Source organism: Bactrocera latifrons, unplaced genomic scaffold, assembly GCF_001853355.1.
Source record: "Bactrocera latifrons isolate USDA-ARS-PBARC rearing strain unplaced genomic scaffold, ASM185335v1 scaffold_301, whole genome shotgun sequence".
NCBI classification, from domain to species: Eukaryota; Metazoa; Arthropoda; class Insecta; order Diptera; family Tephritidae; genus Bactrocera; species Bactrocera latifrons.
In genome coordinates, this window is record NW_017536642.1 from 118,185 (window position 1) to 133,042 (window position 14,858).

A 14,858-nucleotide genomic window follows, 5' to 3' on the forward strand; every position below is an offset into this window, starting at 1 on the left:
CAAACAACCGTTATGTGAACAAAACTATAATACTCTCTTTAGCAACTTTGTTGCGAGAGTATAAAAATATTTAAGSAGTAAAGTCAATCGAATGCTTGAATATTTTTGAGTTATTTGGGAGCTTGTAAGTTTTTACCCCATTTTATTATTTTTGAGCACAAAGATTTATTATTATTATAAAAACACGATTTTTCTATTTYTTAAGATAACTAACATGCGGTAAAAAGTCAGGCGGAAACTCGTAAATTTGACTATTCGGTATATGGGTCCTGAGGCAATTTTTGATCTGATTCAATTCATTTTTGTAATATAGGCATAATCTTAATAGAAAATTCTCTCCGAATTTCTACACTTTATCTCACAGATTGACCAATATTTTTGTTAAAAAGCTCGCGATATGAACTGGGGTAAACCGAGTTTAGWTTTGGTTAGAGTTGAACAATTTTTGGTTATAAGTTGGSACGCTTTAAAGGCRCTACTCGTGCAAGGAATTAGATGGACATGTGTGTCATATTGGGAAGTCGTAGTCGTGCTTGTATTCYGATTTGGCTCATTAGTACTGTAACATAATAATGTCTGTATAATGTTACCCGCAAAACTTGAATTCGGTTGAGCTGGTCTCAAGATATGGATTTTTACCTAAATGTGGTGCGGTGCAACGCCCATATTTTGACCGCGATGTCTAAAAATCCTTCTCTTATCATCTCCGGTGGTAAATTTTATGCCTCTGACGCATTTATTTATACAATTGTCGCACTTTTAATATTTTTTAAGAAAAAATGGGGATTAGGTGGGTTATTTTCAGATTTCACCTATCTGTCGGTAGGGGTGCCAAAAGAAAAAATCCGAGCGAATTCGATTATTATAACTTCAGAGCAATTTAGGGGATCAGAGAGGGGGGACACACTCTTTTTTCCAAATTTTATACATTTTTCACGCTCACAAAGCGCTATTAAATGATAACCTATAAAGGCCAATAACTAAGCACTAAATTAAGATATGAAGATCTAATTTGGACGATGGGCGTGGCAGCACCCACTTTTAGGCACATCACGTATCTGGAGACCCAACCGATCGATATATTAGTGTGAAAATCGGACTACATCCACGCCTACGCCATGTCAATGTCGTCATATTATATATCTCATAGAGCTCATCGTTTCATCGAATGCGATATTCGCCGTGGCCAACGCGCRAGGMACCATAAGTCTTTCGCAGAAYTTTTCTCTCGAAAACTCGCAACGTCGACTCATCAGTTGTTGRCATCRTCCAAGCCTCTGACGGGTATTATGAGTGACTTACAGAGTTTGGTTTTTGTTTGTCGAGAGAGGAGTTTGCTTCTGAATTGCCTACTCAGTCCGAAGTAGCAAGAGTTATCCTGCGTTGGATTTCCAAGCTGACATTCTTGGTGGTGTTTACGCTGGTTCCAAGATAGACGAAATTATCTACGACTTCAAAGTTATGACTGTAATCAATTAATATTATATTAGRATAAATATTTGTACGAACAATTCATTTGAAGTGCGCCACTGACTAAAAATTGCTCAAATTTAACCAAAACTATTCAAGCCCCTAGGTACTGAATATGTGGACCCGACRCTTATAGTTGAATTTTATCCAAAATATCTGTCAATGTGTGAGATACGAGTATACATAGCTGCGGTCAAATCCGTTATTGGTATGTTATTATAAAAAACTATAAGATAACGCTTTTATAAAAAAATAATTTTTTTCCATTAAAGCCGTAATAGTAAGTAAAACTAATCACAAAAAAAACTCATTGTTTAACTAGTTTCAATGCATTATAAGTATAGAAAAAAATTATGAGGAATTTCGGCGGTCAAAAACTTAGTAGTGTAACAAATTAAACCCGAAATTTCGACAAAATGTAGTAACATTTTTTGTTTTTACTGTTTTTTTTTTAATTGGATATTGTCTTTTAATGAAAATAGTATTTAGGAGCGTGGCCTTTATTTTTTAATAATCCAGCTCAGCGTCGTGCCATTGAGTCAACGAGTTTTTGGCATCGTTCGATGGAAATAGACTCCCTGCRTTCTTCACAGCATCCTATAGCAGAGTGATCGATGTCGATTTACATTGGGCTACTGTCTCCTTGACATCAGTTCACACATTTTTTGTGGGGTTGATATCAGTGGCCTGTGTCACTCAGTCATATTTTCCTTGATCTAATAAATGGGTCCTACACCTTGCCAAGAAAAGCATGAYCAAACCATGATACTCGCASCACTTGKTTTACCGCTTTTGTTGTATATTTCGGCTGGTATTCGGCAAGACGGTATTGGGCGGACGTCTTACATATTGACGCGATCCTTTTCCCCCATACTGAACAATCTTAGATTCGTCCGACGATAAAAAATAAAATGTTCCACCAATTTGTTGAAGACCAATTTAAATTTCCTTTGGAATCAAACTCTTTGTACAACATGTGTTTTAAGCAATTGCTCCCACTTTTTTTTATTACTGGATTGGTACTTTATAGCATTACGTACCATTGTGGGTGARCAACTAAGAATATTTTAGACTTCGACATTAGTTTTGTCCTCAGAAAGCAATTTTTTTTTATCAGGGCGCGTTTCTCAGGCGTACAATTCTTATTTTTCGACATTTCTAAATGAATAAAAGTAAAATTTTAACATTAATATCGAAAACTTCAATTAAATAAATTAATTTCACCGTTATTTTTAAATTTTCACAAAATTCAGATAATTTTAAACAAACCCTTCTTTCACGCACTACWAAGATTTTGACTGACCGAAAACGCGTTGCAAATAAAAARTCCCGCAATTGTAACAAAAACAACAAACCAAGCGAAACAATATGTTAAATGTTTTCATATCAACATCTGAAGCTAATTTATTTTGAAATGCATCGCAACAAAAAAGTTGTAATAAAACAGTATGATCACATATGTACATATATTAAATGAATGCCTAACACTGCTAAGAATTTGACCGCAACTGTGTAACTGAAATTCAGACAGAATCCTTTCCTGATAGTAATATGACTGTGTGTTATAAATAGGTTGACTCGGGTCAATACTAAAGTTATTTTATTTTCCGGTTGCCTGGCTTTGATTCAGAACTTTTGTGCATTTGCAACAAGAACAACTAAAAACAAGAAACAGCGTTAACTTCGGCTGCACCGAATCTAATATACTCTTCACAAGTACATTTCTTTTAGTAACTATGTGTTCAGTTTGTATGGAAGCTATATGCTATAGTAATCCGATCTGAACAATTTTTCCGGGAATTATACTGTTACCTTCAGCAGTAATCCATGTCAAATTTCGTGAATATACCACGTCAGATGCGAAAGTTTTTCATACAAGCCCTTGATTCCGATAGTTCGGTTTGTATGCTATATGATATAGTTAATCGATCTGAACAATTTCTTCCGAGATTACATTTTTGAATTAGAAAATAATCTGTGCTAACTTTTGCGAAAATAAATTGTCAAATGTGAAAGTTCTCCACATAAGAACTTGATTCCGATCGCTCAGTTTGTCCAGTTCAGTTCCGAACAAACAGACAGACGGACAGGGCTAAATCGACTCAGCTCAACATACTGATCATTTATATATGTATATATATACTTCATAGAGTCTCCTGCGCTTCCTTCTGGGTGTTACAAGCTACGCTCTCCGCGCATACTCTGATGTTTTATTTTTTACGATCGGTGTGCGCACGTGTGTCGTGTATGGCGTTCTGTGCGCACAAAATCTCATTTCTCTCGTGTCGCCGAACAGTGTCGCGGACGAACAATGGCAAGTGTTAAGGGGGCAGCCTGCTTTAGAGGYTTAAAAAGATCGATTTTTTTGGGAGGGACAGAAATAATTGATTCAAGTGAAATTTCTAGGCTTTATAGTTATATATTTGAACATCTTTCACAAATTTTTTGGATACGAAATCTTTGATATTCTGTCTTTGGGAAGCAATTGCCCGATGCATCTCGCATGTGCATTTTTCGGACGGCGGGCACGATGCAGGTTGCAATTTCTATCAGAAACAAAAAATTCAAAGATTCATATTATTTAATAACTTATATTCTAGTTAAACTAAGAAAATTCCAAAAAAAATTAAAAATTCAAAAAAGTGGATTTTGTCCCAAAGAAATTTTACTTAATGTTGTTTAAAAATATCTTCAAATTTGACTTTTTTTTAGTTTATTTATTATAGTTTAAATAGAAGATACTTTAATGTCAAAGATAATAGACTTTGCCCCATATTCCATACAACGTTTAGTCGCCAATTTGAATTGTAAAAATGAAAAACCTGGAAATCGCGCGTCAAAGTTTTCGCTTTTCGCCCAAGTGCTCATATATCTGCTAGACGCTCGGTCACTATTTCCACTCTAGCTTCAGCAATATTTTGAATTCCCTTTCTATTACTTTGGGGACACATTCTTTTAAAGAGATTTAAGCAAAAAAAAAAAATCGATTGGTTGAAGCTTCTAAAGCRGGCTACCCCATTAATAAAGATTTCGTATCAAAATTTGTTGATCTTATAAAAAATTAATTAGCAATTTGGCAAACGAAACGAAATAAATATAAAAATAAAATTGAGAAAAATGAAAGGAATAACTTATTAACGAAATACAAAGAAATAGATAAAAGTGCTACATTAGAAATAAATTCCAAGAAATATTCCGCTTGCCTGTGGCACATGTTCATGAAGAACGAACGCAAAATGGATTTGTGTGTCGTATTTACCATTCTAGGAGCCTCCCGATGGAACTGACTACGAAAAGCGGCGCCGTCCTCAACGTGTTAAACAAACTAAGATCACGCTATTTTGCAGAATTGTTCTCTAATATTAGGTTGTCAAAAAAGTCTTGCGGTATTTTTATTCAATTTTCAATTGTTCATACATTTTTTTGATGACTCATGCCCAGCTCTTGACCGATGCTACGGCTGCTACTATGCCAGTCTCTTTCGATCAATTCAGCGATTTTATCGCAATTTTCGACGACAGGCCTGCCGAAGCGTGGTCTTCGACCACCTCTACACCAGAACGAAAACGTTGAAACCATCGTTGTGCGGTGGAAATGGAAACTGTATCGGGTCCATAAACTGCACAAATTTTATTGGCGGCTTGAGAATCATTTTTGTCTTTATCGTAGTGGTACTGTAAAATATGCCGTATTTTCTCTTTATTTTGCTCCATATTTGCGACGCTATAACTCACGAACGACGTAAAAGAAACGACAATCAATCAAACACGTGACTTTTTTGACACCCTAATATATACTAACAATGGTGAAAACAAATAAAGTCGAATAACTATATCATAAAACTACACTTAAAAAATCGCTGGCTCCAAACCGGTTTCAGACCCATATTATCTTAGGCAAAGTTGTTGAGAATGATCAGTAGAACATTTCTTGCATATGCGATTTTATAGAAAAAGAAATCGACTCGCTCTAATTTACATGTACGGTTTTTAATATTTAAATAAGAAAGTAAAAAAAATCGAGTTTCAGGTTTCAAAGCATGCATGAGTTAATAATTTGTTTCAGATTAACTACCTTGTTCAAAACTGAGAAGTGCACTTTGAATTCGCCAACTGATGTTTAATGCAAGTAAATGGCGATGCATTCTAAGTCCTATGTGTACAATGTAGGTGTGTGTATAAATAAAAGTTTACTGCTGGCAGTTGGTAAGCAAGCCAAATGCAATATAATAAATTCAGTAACTTTGCCATGCCTTTCCTAGCCCTGTCGAGTGTTGAAAATGTCAACAAAGAAACACGGCAAATATACGATTTGTTATCATGAAAAATGCTGGTAGGAGCAAGGAGTGTAAATAAAGACAAGCTTACAGATATAGGAATGTACATATGTATGTACAATGTTCTGAGCTTTAAATATTTAATTGAATAGCAGCACCTATAGCCGTTAAAACATTTCCGAATTCTGCAAAATAAACTCTCAATACTCAGGTGTACTCCCTGTACAGGTGTGAAATACTCCCTTGCTGCCGGAAGGTCGCCTACATAGTTTTGGAGTTTAAATAAATTTGTATGGCAAGGCGTGAGTTTATTTTTGAAAAAAAAAAAATAAAACTTTTTAGGTACAATAGTTGGCATCTAAGTTATTTAGAAATTATTTCACGCTCGCTATCGATCGATGTAACAGGGCTTTAAGAAAATGTCAAGTTCTATATTCGTTATACAATTAAAAAAGTTTAGGATACATTTCTGTTTGAGGAGGGGTATTCCTAATATACTCTTCACAAAATTAGTTGAATATGTTTGCACAGATAATAACATATTCGAAAAACAAATAAATTAATTAAATAAATGTTTCATTCGTAGAATCAATTTATAAATGGAAAAGGCATTTTGTATGTTCCAATATTTTCATACGTTCCGATTTTATTCGATCCGCTATTGTTCGAAAACAGAGCACTTTTTTTTTAAAGAGCAATCGAAATAGTTTATATTAAAACTCAGGCAAAGTATTTGTTTTCCTATAGCGACTTTCGGCATACTGGTGTAGTGATTAAGGTTGCCAATCTAAGGCTTGAATCTCATTTTGAACCAACCTTTTTATACCCTGACCAACGCTCAGAAAGAAACGTCGGAGACGCTATAGAATACGTTTATAAATGACAATTTGAGTTGATGTGCTCATGTTCGTTTCTCTCTATTTGGCTCGAAATCTTATAACGATTATGGCCTAAAGCAATGGTACAATCTTCAAACAAATTACCCCAAAGTTTTAAAAATTATATACATATATGATTTTCGTAAAATTTTACTTCAAAAATTTATAATTTAAAAAAGTCAGTCATAAGCGTGACAAAAGACATTTTGGTGAGCGTTTTTCTTTTTTTTCTACGTCAGTTTCCTACATCACCATTTTACTTCATTAATTTTTTTTCTGAAGTAGAGTTTTTCCCAATCTTTCAATTACATTAGTTTGCAGCCATTTTGCGACTGTTTCTTGGCAATTGTGGATTGCGTAGGAAGACGTAGGATTTTTGGTGTTGATAAACCACCACCATTTACAAAAATGACAAAAATAGCGGTACGTGATTAGAAAATTAGAAAATTCGTAATAAGTACGCCTCATATACCCCACCGACTATGCTTAGCCTCAGATTTGTTGATTAGTGTTATTTTTGATTATGATCTCATGTCGAACTCACATTCGGGATCACTAGGACGTCAAGGTAACATTTTCTCTTGTTTTTGTTCTGTTTGAGGGTATTTTATAATATCGTCCTATTTTGGCTGCAGAAATATTACGGGTCAGAACTTTGTTGACCGTTAAATTGAATGTTTTCAATTTATGCTTATGAGCATGTTTTAATTTACTTGAGTAAATATGTAAGTGCTTAACATAAGCTGTATTTATAGCTACACAAGTGAAGACTCGTATGCATGTGTACTAAATACGTACATACAAATATATCTGCAATATCGATTTCTCCCCAACCAATTCGTTGCAGTGTTTATGGTACATAGCAAAATCGACGTGAATGAAATATTAATTTGCATCCATGCACTTTGCTGCCCGAGAGAGTGATACCGTCAAGTGCCACTCAGGTGCGCTTGCTTTTTGCTGCAATTTTCATTTGTCATTTAGTACAAATCAAGTGTTCAATGAAATCAACGTCCTGCACATTTCTTTTTAGTACACTTTCAAAACTACGCACGCAAATTTCTAAATTTAGAAAGTTAATTCTGTTCTCGCGACTCCCTATCGCTCAACGTGCCTACTAGTGTGTACCGAAAGCGGCGGAGTTGCTTGGCCGGTTGTTTTTGCTGTTGTTGTCGTAAGGCCATGCGTGCCTTGTAGTTGAAGTTTGACTAACTGAAAGGTAAAGAGTTGGTTCAATACTCCCATACGAATATGTAAATATAAAAATATACTTATGTGTGCTGTTGTATGTACAATAGGGTGGATAAATTTTTCCCAAAAACAGCCGCTGACTTTTTATTCAAAGAAGATTAGTTGGTGAAAATTAAGTTTTGATATTTATTGATGGAATGTTTTCATTCTAATCTCAGTTCTAAGATCGATATGTTTAAGGTGTTATGTATTTTTTATATATTTACCTCAACGTTGGACGGTGATTCTGAGAACTCTTGTTAATCTACTTAAGGCCTTCTGCTAAAATACGTACGTCATAGCTTAAATGAATTTGGCGCATTTGTAAAGAAAATATTTAAAAATTTGTATCGAAAAATTGGGACTGATTAAAAAAAAAAGAGTTTTGAAAAAAAAAACAGTGTCAAGTTTTACGCGTTGAAATTGGCTGCCCCGAACGCTTCCAGAAACAAATACCGCTCTTTGCATTGATGCCATTCTTCGTTATTTAACAAAAAAGTTTCCTTTTCTGCTGAAGCTTCCCAAAGTTGGTAGTTTTGGAACACATGAATTAAACATTAAATCATTATGAATACTTTAAAGGAAGAGTTAGGAAGTTCAAAAGAAATTTCAATTGCGGCCTATAACCCGTAAATGACGCACATTTAGGTCAAAAATCGTTTCTCAAAGAAAGTAGTTCTCCCTAATGTACATATTTGTTATGGTACGACCGAACATGCGTTAGACTTCTGCCTAAGAAGCCATTCACTGAAAATATGAATTTGAATAATTGCCGACGTAACAAACGTTACTTAGTACGTGCAGCGATCGTAAAAGTTGAACACTTAATTTTATGCCATAAATTAATGCGTATTTCTGTATTTTGCTTAATCCATTTGTTTTATTAGATTTTATTCGTAGTTCGTGGGCACGCATGTGTAAGTCGTGGCCAACATTTAACGAGGCACCACTGAATTTAAGCTCCTCCCATTAGCTTTCCTTTAAATTTTTGCCTTATCTGCACCGGACTGAAAAATTTATTGTTCGTGCCCCACAATCCTATATTTAAATGTTCTACAATAATTAAAAATGGTACATTTAAAAATTCAGTAGACTCGTTTATTCAATTGATTTGAGATGCAGTTATATTTAACTCTTCATTGGCAGTTTGATTAATGCTAGCTTATTTTATTAGTGGGTTAACAATCAACCGACAATCTTTACAAAACCGCTTTTGATGTTCATTTGTAAAGTTCATCAGTGAATTGTAAAATTTCAATGATGTAGTTATTATTTGTAGAGTCCACAAAAAAATAGGAGTGAATACATGAACAAAACGATTCTTTCAATTTTCAATAAGAGAAATGTTTTTTGTGTTAAATTTTTTGCACTACATACTACTATGAGCAAAAAACAGTGAGACATTGTGCATAATTTTAGAATTCTTAACTTATTCTTCCAAATCTTTGTCGTCCCGCTCAAGGTCGGAGGGCATTGCTTCACATTTGGAATCAATTGTGCTTTCACTTTTCTTAGCCCAAGTGATCTTTCAAACTAGGTTTCACTGATCCTTCCCATATTCCAATGATCTTGCTCATTGGAATATGGGAAGGATCAGTGAAACCTAGTTTGAAAGATCACTTGGGCTAAGAAAATCTTGGACTGTTAATCGTCGATTCTTATGCCAACACCTTTATCTTATTGATCATCAGTTGATATTGATGGCCATCCTGAACGTACGTGGAATCTTTGAATAATAACACTTTCTCGCGACAAACAAGTATCACCGAAGGAAATAAAAGTTAATGGAGCTTCTTTGTTGAATAATTTCACTCATCGTAAAAATCGCCGAATGCAATTTATGTACTTCAGAAAGACCGGCGTTTACTAAACACTAATAATTATTTTCATGTGACATTTGGCACAGATGTCACTGACAATCATACCAACGCTAATGATGTGTTAATATTTTACATTCATACATTTAAATTGAGTGTAAGAACATTTTATATCGCAGTTTGCGTTAAATAAACTGAAAAACTATTTCTACATAAAAATTGCAGTTATTATATGTAGTACGAAAAATTCTTCAAACCTTTACGGAAGAATAAGATACTTCATATTTTATTGAATAGTTTGGCTTTTTAAACTGAGCATCGCAACTCAACTTCTATCAAATATTAATCCATCCCAAACCTCTTTTACAAACGGCCTATTGCCCTAACTTCATCTCTCGAATATCGGTTCTGAGGTTTTTATAGGGTCGACTGAATAGACTGAGACATAACCTCAACTTTGTTGACCTTAAGGTTTGTTGATGTTTAGGGTCATTATCTTATTGGTTTACCCATATAAAAGTTATATTCCATCAGGCATATGGTAACATCAATATATCTAATATTCCGACATATGCCATTTAATCGATCCACTAAACACAGTTCGACCAATTCTACTGAGTGAAAAGCTTTTGGGATCCGGGGACGCCGGATTTTTCTAGAACTTTCATTACAAATTCAACTTGAGATTCAATTGATCAGAATATATTTGGTAATATGGCCAAATACGGTCTTCCACCTGTAAACACGATTAATCAATGTAAATCGTTTCCCGCTTTAGAGGCTCTGGCTAATAACTTATTGAATATAAATGCCAAAATAGTCCAACTAAAGTTGATAAACTCCCAAATTTTGCGATCATCAATTTGATTAATAATATAAGTTAAAAAACGTATTGTTAGTTTTATTAAAAAAATATTTTCTTGGAGCTATGCTCCTTTATTGAGTTTCACAAAAGAACTAAAATTTACAATTAATTATACTTAACTCTAGACCTATGTTTGCCGCTGCAAYGGGTATGGAGCTGCTGACACTGCGCTTCCCACAGGTTGCCACTACACGTGTCGCACTCTCAGCGATTTAGTGGTGTCATATTATATTACTTTGTATCATATGATACTTTTTGAATGTATGGGGTGCTAACTTATATATTACTCTGAATTCCCACCATGTATATGGTATAATACTTTATATAATAATCTGGAGAATCGTATAAACCTTAACTACTTTATTGGCAGTTGCACATAGGGGCAGTGTATGAATATAATAAATTTGCATGAAAACGTGGGGTATAAACATCTTGCTGCTTTATTTGAAACGCAGTTAACTTTTTAATGGAAATTTATATACAAAAACATTATGTATTTCAATCGTTATAAATAATTAAATTAAGATTTTCCATTTTATTCACTTTTTCTTTAATTCCGGATTGCTATTAACACCGTCGACAACAATCGCAAAATCTGAATGTGCAATAACAAAACAGGCAAAAGCACTTGGACGTGTTCTATTCGACCAGGTCTGTCGTCAATTAAATCTACTTGAGGCCGATTATTTTGGTTTGGAGTATCAGGAGATATCTACACACACCAAATATTGGCTAGATCTCGAGAAACCCCTAAATCGACAAGTTGGTCTGTCGCTTATCGATCCAGTGCTGCGCTTCTGCGTTAAATTCTACACTCCTGACCCAGCACAACTGGAAGAAGAATACACGAGGTAAGTGGGCCCTCCCATCTAAAAGTTCACTGTTCTATCGAACAAGAACTAAGTATGTATCGCATCGTACATCTAGTTGGCTATTTAAATATGCATCCGTCTACACTATGCATAACTATATTCTGCTCTCACCAATACGATTTCTCTTTTTAGGTATCTCTTTTGTTTGCAAATTAAACGAGACTTGGCCAACGGCAATTTGCAGTGCAATGACAATACCGCTGCTCTAATGGCCAGTTACATAGTGCAGGCGTCATGTGGTGATTATGTGCCTGAGGATTATCCTGATCACACCTATTTGTCATCGTATCGTTTCGTACCTCATCAGGATGCTACCATGCAGCGGAAAATTATGGAGAATCACAAGAAGCATGTGTAGGTGCAATTTATTTCAAGTGGCGAGGTATTTGTGTTGGTTAAATGTCAATTTGAATATCAACCACCATTGAAGGTGTAAAAAAATGACGCATTATGTGGACTTTTGTCCCATTGAGAATATACATATGCATTTCTAAGGATTTGTGGATATTGCTGTCTGTTGGATAAGCATTGTTGAAATTTACTTTTTTTTTTTGTTTTTTAAATAGTTAAAAATTTGGAAATATGTAAGGTTCTTAGTAATTTTTAGTAATTTTTAAAGAAAAGCCCGGAAGAATTCTTTGCTTTAAATTATTTATCATTTTTTCCAATGAACAATAATAAAAATCGGATGATAAGTTTTACTCATGTTAAAGAGATGTGTTAAAAAATCGAATCCAAAAGTTTTTTTTTTTAATTTTAATAATTTTTGGGCAATAAAAAAGAGCGGGATTAGTTATATAGTATAATAATCAATTAATGTAAAAAAATATTTTGGCCGAAGAAATTCCTAAGGTCGTTTTCTCAATTGGGATTTTATGGAAATTTTTTTTTATTATTTACAAATTTTGGTTGTAAAATATGGCGAAGATTTTGCGGAAAAAAGTTAAAAATAGACTGCTATTTAAATCTTCTTCTTCTTAATTGGCGTAGACACTGCTTAGTCGTTTCTTCCTTTCGTTACGTGGCGCCAATTAGATATTCGAAGTGAAGCCAGGTCCTTCTCCACTTGGTCCTTCCAACGGAGTGGAGGTCTTCCTCTTCCTCTGTTTCCCCCGGCGGGTACTGCGTCGAATACTTTCAGAGCTGGAGTGTTTTCGTCCATCCGGACAACATGACCAAGCCAGCGTAGCCGCTGTCTTTTGTTCGCTGAACTATGTCAATGTCGTCGTATATCTCGTACAGCTCATCGTTCCATCGAATGCGATATTCGCCGTGGCCAACGCGGAAAGGACCATAAATCGTTCGCAGAACTTTTCTCTCGAAAACTCGCAACGTCGACTCATCAGTTGTTAACATCGTCCAAGCCTCTGCACCATATAGCAGGACAGGAATTATGAGTGACTTATAGAGTTTGGTTTTTGTTTGTCGAGAGAGGACTTTGCTTCTGAATTGTCTACTCAGTCCGAAGTAGCACCTGTTGGCAAGAGTTATCCTGTGTTGGATTTCCAGGCTGACATTCTTGGTGGTGTTTACGCTGGCCCCATTATAAACGAAATTATCTACGACTTCAAAGTTATGACTGTCAACAGTGACGTTAGTGCCAAGTCGCGAGTGCGACGAACGTTTGTTTGATGACAGGAGATATTTCGTCTTGTCCTCGTTCACTGCCAGACCCATTTGTTTTGCTTCCTTGTCCAGTCTTGGAGAAAGCAGAACTAACGGTGCGGGTGTTGAGGGTGCCAGCAAGATGGTACCTTCTCTATTAAGTTCTGCAGCTCGAATTATTTTCTCCAGCAGCAGGTTAAAGAAGTCACACGGTAGGGAGTCAAATTGTCTGAAACCTCGTTTGGTGTCGAACGGCTCGGAGAGGTCCTTCCCGATCCTGATGGAGCTTTGGTGTTGCTCAATGTCAGCTTACAAGGCCTTATTAGTTTTGCGTGGATACCAAATTCAGACATCGTGGCATAAAAGCACCTCCTTTTCATGCTGTCGAAAGCATCTTTGAAATCGACGAAGAGGTGGTGTGTGTCGATTCTACTTTCACGGGTCTTTTTTAAAATTTGGCGGATGATGAATATCTGGTCGGTTGTTGGTTTTTCAGGCCTAAAGCCACACTGAAAAGGTCCAATCAGTTTGTTGACGGTGGACTTTAATCTTTCACACAATATGGTCAATAGAACTTTATATGCGATGTTGAGGAGGCTAATCCCACGGAAGTTGGCGCAGATTGTGGGGTCTCCTGTTATTTAAATACTTACATTTTAAAGATCAGTCTATAAATGGTGGTATTTCTTTCCATGTTATTTTTATTTGGTGGAAATGTACAGAATCGTTCAAATTTTAAACAGGTGAAGGCTTAAATTGTAGTAAGCAATTGAAGCAATCATCATAATATTTTCTTAGATTCTCTTAATCTTATTTATAAGAAATACTTCATTGCTTTCTATATAATTTCATTTAATCAATGTTATATGTCAAATGTTTTCCCGAAAATAATAGGGGTCAGTCTCCTGCTGAAGCCGATTTGAATCTGCTGGAAACGGCTAGGCGGTGTGAACTATATGGAATGAAAATGCATGCAGCGAAAGATGTGGAGGGTGTGCCCTTAAATTTAGCAGTTGCTCATATGGGAATTGCTGTCTTCCAAAACATCACTCGCATTAATACCTTCTCCTGGGCGAAAATACGTAAGATATCATTTAAACGTAAACGGTTCCTGGTGAAGCTTCATCCCGAAGGATATGTAAGTTCTTATAAGAAACTATTTAATGCTATAACGTTGGTTAACTTCTTCTTACTGATATCTGAAGGGGTATTACAAAGACACTGTGGAATTTTTCTTTGAGGGGCGCAATGAGTGTAAAAACTTTTGGAAGAAATGTGTAGAGAATCACGGATTCTTCCGTTGTGCTGCAGTGCAGAATCAGCCTAGACGAAAAGCTCGGGTGTTATCGCGTGGCAGCTCCTTCCGGTTGTACTAAATATGTTTTGAAATTATAACTGTTTCTAATTGATAATTTTGCCAATATCACAGGTATAGCGGCAAAACACAGAAACAGATCATCGAATTTGTTCGTGAAAACTATGTTAAACGACAAAACTTTCAAAGGTAAGTCTAAAATATTTAAGTTTTTTTTTTATTATTTTAGAACATTTTGATTCGAGTATGTAATTTTTACTTCGTATCATAGGAGAAGGATCATTACGAACAATTACATTCTGAAATTTGAACATATTCCGATTGAAGTTTACTATTTCGAAGTTCGTTGTGATCGTAATGGTTCCTGATATCCGAAACAAGTTTTGTTTTTCAAAAAAATTTATAACCTATGTATATGTAATTGCATTTGACGCTAAAGTGCAAAGGGAATTATTGTATAATGCAATAAATATTATAATCCCTTAGTACTATTTTAATAATATTTCTAAGTGTGTTTCATTTGCTAAATT

General features: G+C 35.2%; 1 protein-coding gene across 5 annotated transcripts in view; it reads left to right on the forward strand.

The window, feature by feature from the left end:
• The window catches only part of LOC108970605 (FERM, RhoGEF and pleckstrin domain-containing protein 1), a 66,019-nt gene that overhangs the window by 26,025 nt on the left and 25,136 nt on the right, over positions 1–14,858 (forward strand). For all 5 annotated transcript variants that reach the window (XM_018936085.1, XM_018936086.1, XM_018936087.1 and 2 more), the window contains 5 exons: positions 11,155–11,387; positions 11,541–11,762; positions 13,908–14,151; positions 14,219–14,379; positions 14,443–14,517. In XM_018936085.1, the coding sequence (XP_018791630.1) occupies positions 11,155–11,387; positions 11,541–11,762; positions 13,908–14,151; positions 14,219–14,379; positions 14,443–14,517 (935 nt within the window). The remainder of the gene's footprint in view (positions 1–11,154; positions 11,388–11,540; positions 11,763–13,907; positions 14,152–14,218; positions 14,380–14,442; positions 14,518–14,858) is intronic.